This window comes from Oncorhynchus clarkii, chromosome 24 (assembly GCF_045791955.1).
Source record: "Oncorhynchus clarkii lewisi isolate Uvic-CL-2024 chromosome 24, UVic_Ocla_1.0, whole genome shotgun sequence".
NCBI lineage: Eukaryota > Metazoa > Chordata > Actinopteri > Salmoniformes > Salmonidae > Oncorhynchus > Oncorhynchus clarkii.
The window spans coordinates 32,474,498-32,480,319 of record NC_092170.1 but is presented as its reverse complement, the minus strand read 5'-3'; the positions used below and the strand labels follow the sequence as shown (position 1 = coordinate 32,480,319).

The window sequence follows — 5,822 nt, the reverse complement described above, 5'->3', positions numbered from 1 at the left end:
TATCCTTCCTGGAAGCCTGGTTTCTCCTTGCTCTCAAATGGAAAAATAATTGCACCTGGCTTTACGCTCCAATTTCGACGCAGGGACACCAGGCGGACACTTGGAAAATGTAGTCTCTTATGGTCAATCTTCCAATGATATGCCTACAAATACGTCACAATGCTGCTAACGCCTTGGGAGAACGACAGAAAGTGTAGGCTCATTCCTTGCGCAATCACAGCCATATAAGGAGACAATGGAAAAGAGAGCTTCAGAAATCTGCTCATTTCCTGGTTGACGCATCATCTTGGTTTCGCCTGTAGAATGAGTTCTGTGGCACTTACAGACAATATCTTTGCAGATTCTGAAACTTCAGAGTGTTTTCTTTCAAAAACTGTCAAGAATATGCATAGTCGAGCATCTTTTCGTGACAAAATATCACGCTTAAAACGGGAACGTTTTTTATCCAAAAAGGAAATAGCGCCCCTAGAGATCAAAGAGGTTAAAGACCCTTCACTCTCCTCTTTGATAGTAGTGGGTATTCATCATTAAAGACTCCGTACTCCCCTCTTTGATATTAGTGGGTATTCCTCCTTAAAGACTCTTCACTCTCTTCTTTGATAGTAGTGGGTATTCCTCCTTAAGGACTCTTCACTCTCCTCTTTGATGCTAGTGGGTATTCCTCCTTAAAGACTCTTCACTCCCCTCTTTGATAGTAGTGGGTATTCCTCCTTAAAGACTCTTCACTCTCCTCTTTGATGCTAGTGGGTATTCCTCCTTAAAGACTCTTCACTCCCCTCTTTGATAGTAGTGGGTATTCCTCCTTAAAGACTCTTCACTCCCCTCTTTGATAGTAGTGGGTATTCCTCCTTAAAGACTCTTCACTCTCCTCTTTGATAGTAGTGGGTATTCCTCCTTAAAGACTCCTCACTCTCCTCTTTGATAGTAGTGGGTATTCGTCCTTAAAGACTCTGTACTCTCCTCTTTGATAGTAGTGTGTATTCCTCCTTAAAGACTCTTCCCTCTTCTCTTTGATAGTAGTGGGTGTTCCTCCTTAAAGACTCTTCACTCTCCTCTTTGATAGTAGTGGGTATTCCTCCTTAAAGACTCTTCACTCCCCTCTTTGATAGTAGTGGGTGTTCCTCCTTAAAGGCTCTTCACTCTCCTCTTTGATAGTAGTGGGTATTCCTCCTTAAAGACTCCTCACTCTCCTCTTTGATAGTAGTGGGTATTCGTCCTTAAAGACTCTGTACTCTCCTCTTTGATCGTAGTGGGTATTCCTCCTTAAAGACTCTTCCCTCTTCTCTTTGATGGTAGTGGGTGTTCCTCCTTAAAGACTCTTCACTCTCCTCTTTGATAGTAGTGGGTGTTCCTCCTTAAAGACTCTTCACTCTCCTCTTTGATAGTAGTGGGTATTCCTCCTTAAAGACTCTTCACTCCCCTCTTTGATAGTAGTGGGTGTTCCTCCTTAAAGGCTCTTCACTCTCCTCTTTGATAGTAGTGGGTATTCCTCCTTAAAGACTCCTCACTCTCCTCTTTGATAGTAGTGGGTATTCGTCCTTAAAGACTCTGTACTCTCCTCTTTGATCGTAGTGGGTATTCCTCCTTAAAGACTCTTCCCTCTCCTCTTTGATAGTAGTGGGTGTTCCTCCTTAAAGACTCTGTACTCTCCTCTTTGATAGTAGTGGGTATTCCTCCTTAAAGGCTCTTCACTCTCTTCTTTGATAGTAGTGGGTATTCCTCCTTAAAGACCCTTCACTCTCCTCTTTGATAGTAGTGGGTATTCATCATTAAAGACTCCGTACTCCCCTCTTTGATATTAGTGGGTATTCCTCCTTAAAGACTCTTCACTCTCCTCTTTGATAGTAGTGGGTATTCCTCCTTAAAGACCCTTCACTCTCCTCTTTGATAGTAGTGGGTATTCATCATTAAAGACTCCGTACTCCCCTCTTTGATATTAGTGGGTATTCCTCCTTAAAGACTCTTCACTCTCCTCTTTGATAGTAGTGGGTATTCCTTCTTAAAGACTCTTCACTCTCCTCTTTGATAGTAGTGGGTATTCCTCCTTAAGGACTCTTCACTCTCCTCTTTGATAGTAGTGGGTATTCCTCCTTAAAGACTCTTCACTCTCCTCTTTGATAGTAGTGGGTATTCCTCCTTAAGGACTCTTCACTCTCCTCTTTGATCGTAGTGGGTATTCCTCCTTAAAGACTCTTCACTCTCCTCTTTGATGGTAGTGAGTATTCGTCCTTAAAGACTCTTCACTCTCCTCTTTGATAGTAGTGGGTATTCCTCCTTAAATACTCTGTACTCCCCTCTTTGATAGTAGTGGGTATGCGTCCTGAAGACTCTTCACTCTCCTCTTTGATGTTCCTGTGAGGTATGCATTGGGCTTGAAGGGGTGATTCTCTTTTTACAGGTGTTGGTGTTGATTGGGATTATATATGTGATTATGTTGCCCTTCTAAAATATCCTCATTGGCTACTCTGGTAGTCTTCTTTATCTCTCTTCATAGCATTAAGTGGCTCTGGTACTAAGTGGCTCTGGTACTATGGACTAATTGGTTCATTGCAGTTAAATTGACAACTGTAACAATGTTAGCCCCCTATACTGTAAAGGAGTATCAGTACATGCTCTCCCAAAGTGGACCTGACTGGCACCAATGTTGAGCAAGCAGGCAATCAGCCTCTGTCTCTCGATGAAAGAAACTGTAAATACAGGAGAGAAAAGCCTCTGTCTGCTCACTGTACTCTCCTGGAGAGATATAGATGAATTGAGGAGAACAGAGTCCATTACATATGAAATGAGTTCCTCAGACTGGGGTTCTTCTCTACTGGTCCTGTACCAGCAGTGTGACGGAGATAAGGCCAGTGCAGGGAGGCTGGCTGTGGTCCTGGCTGTAGCTTAGCCACTCCAGGCAACACATTCTCTCTGTGATACACCCCCTGCTCCTCTGCCCGATCTTCCTGTAGACAATCACCCACTCCCTATTCTCACCTTTTGCTCTGGCCGCTGGAAGATAAGTGTTCCACTCAAACGTACTAGTGAAACTGAAGAGTGTGTGTATTAGATTGTAAGCACACTGCACTGAGGCTAGAGGATCAGGGTGGTGTCCACCGGGAGAGAACAATGAGTCAAGGACTGAAGGGGACGAGGAGGACTGGTTTAGATATTAATATTTTGGTGGTTGTATTTTAATGTCACTGAGTGTATGAGTGAGGTAGTGTGTCATTTAGGATGTTAGCTAGGAGATGAGGTGATGCCCACACACAGTGTCCTACTGTCTGTCCCTGACTCCTACAGTAAAGCTGTCATACAGGAGAGGTAAATCACGGGTTTTCGAGGCACGCGACCAGCAGGGAAGAAGATTTGACGGGATTTTATACGTTGATTATATCCTCACCCCTTAATACTTATTAAAGAGGATTCATCCCTATTCATATTGGAGAAAGTCCTTATCTGGAGGAAGGAGCAGGGCACAGCCACGTCAGGCTGGCTAACATTAAAGTCCTCCACAGCGGAGAATACATGTGTCTGAGCAAAGATAGGCACATCAGAGGCCTCCCCACCGCAGAGCACAGTATCAGCCTCCCTATTCTCTTCTCGCTCCTCTTCTTCCTCCTAGGAAATAGAGCAAGAGAGAGAGATACTGTAGGAGAGATAGGAGAGAGAGATACTGTAGGAGAGATAGAGAGAGAGATTCTGTAGGAGAGATAGGAGAGAGAGAGATACTATAGAAGAGAGAGAGAGATACTGTAGGAGAGATATGAGACAGAGAGAGATACTGTAGGAGAGATAGGAGAGAGATACTGTAGGAGAGATAGGAGAGAGAGAGATACTGTAGGAGAGTGAGAGATGAGAGATAGGAGTGAGAGATACTGTAGGAGAGATAGAGAGAGAGATTCTGTAGGAGAGATAGGAGAGAGAGAGATACTATAGAAGAGAGAGAGAGATACTGTAGGAGAGATATGAGACAGAGAGAGATACTGTAGGAGAGATAGGAGAGAGATACTGTAGGAGAGATAGGAGAGAGAGAGATACTGTAGGAGAGTGAGAGATGAGAGATAGGAGTGAGAGATACTGTAGGAGAGAGATACTGTAGGAGAGATAGGAGAGAGAGAGAGGAGATAGGGAGAGAGAGATGTGTTTCTTGCTAGTGGAATAAAGAGAAGTAGCTATAGAGTAATGGTGAATAAGGAATGTCAACCATTTTCTTTTGGAGATCCACTGTCAAAGTATGTAAATAAGCTAGTGTGGAATGATTGAAGCAAAATAACAGTAATGTTTTGACGGAGTTTTCTTCTTTTAGGTCATTGGGGTTGGTTTTTCACTTATATACTGCAACATGCCAGTGTACAGTTCCAGAAGGATTGTGGTAAAAGTGTTTTGGTTGGTTGATGACAAAGTGAAGAGGTTGTCCTACCAGCAGCACTCTCTGTGTCACACTATCACATTTTATTTTTATTTTTATCTCCTCTCCTCCTTTCTTCCTGTATTCTCTGAATACTTTATTTTGCCCGTGCCTTGGCTTGTTGGAAAATAAACCTGAGTGGAGGAGAGGAGGGAAGAAATGTTCAGCCCTCCTCCCTTTAATCTCCATCTAGGGAACAACATTTGGGTCTTTGTCAGCAGCTAGTAAAACTGTTGCAGCTCAGCGTAAGAGAACGTTTCATCTCTGCTCAACACAGATGATGACAATAAGACATCAGATGACTGAGCGTGCAAAACGTCAATGGATCACAGGAAATTATTAAATAAGCCACATTACTCTCAGCTCCTTCTCGACTCATGTAGGTTTCTGTTTTTTCCTTCTCCCCCTCTGTCAACCGCACGGGGTGATTTCCTCTGTCATCCGCACAGGGTGATTTACAAAACTCTATGGTTCTTTCTCTCTTTTTTTCAATTTCCTGTGATCCATTGACGTCCATCATCTGTGTTGAGCAGAGATGAAACGTTCTCTTACGCTGAGCTGCAACAGTTTTACTAGCTGCTGACAAAGACTCTTATTTATTATCTGTAGATGGCTTCTGAGAGTCATGCTAGTCAGTGTACCCTGCTGCTAGAGAGATCTGTAACTCACTTCCTTCCAGCCCCCACACATCTAATTCTACCTGATTAATGAGCCCTCTGCCTTTTCTAATCATTTTTATTTTGGCCGAGATTTAATCAAAAATCTGATAATGATTCAAACCAAAAAATGGGAGATGAAATGAGTTTCTGTTCTCATCAAGAATCTTGTCTTTGAGAAAAACACATTACGTGTCACTTTATGCAAAGCAATGCAATCTGCTACCTTATTCACAGCATCCTTGTTATAATTTCCATGATAAGAATGGACACTGTGGGGCCTCTGCATCCCTTAGGGAAGCCATCAATATCCAGCCAGCTACAGAAGACACTGGAAGGACACATTGGGTGCAGTGGTGCGATCGTTCACAAGAATAATTCCTGATAATGGTTGGGGGCTAAAACCATCAGAACTCTCTCTGATCAACCGGTATTAGTGTTGGCAATGCATCCCTGATGTGGTCATCAATGTCATTGAAATTATATGAAAAGTCAAACAAATTGCTTTGTCTTTTCTCTCCTTTTATGTCGTGGCGCTCCCTCTCTCCTCTCCTCCACTCTGACCCCAGTGACGTTCCAGCGTGTTGACGGGGGTCTGATGAGCAATGGAAGGTGAGTGTTCTACCCGTCAGTGTTCCATCAGGGACACTGAGAGCCCTTCTCTCCACACATAGAGCCAAACAACATCACACCTGTCATCACTCTGCCAATCAAAACCAACAGCATACACAACACATCACCTCTATTCTGAAGGGCTTTCAAACCACCTCCATCAG

At 43.4% G+C, this 5,822-nt stretch overlaps 1 protein-coding gene across 1 annotated transcript in view; it reads left to right on the top strand.

Annotated features, from left to right (window-relative positions):
* Positions 1-5,822, top strand: part of LOC139382322 (roundabout homolog 2-like) — a 366,464-nt gene that overhangs the window by 308,652 nt on the left and 51,990 nt on the right. The window contains exon 20 of the mRNA XM_071126242.1: positions 5,616-5,658. Coding sequence (XP_070982343.1) covers positions 5,616-5,658 — 43 coding nt within the window. The remainder of the gene's footprint in view (positions 1-5,615; positions 5,659-5,822) is intronic.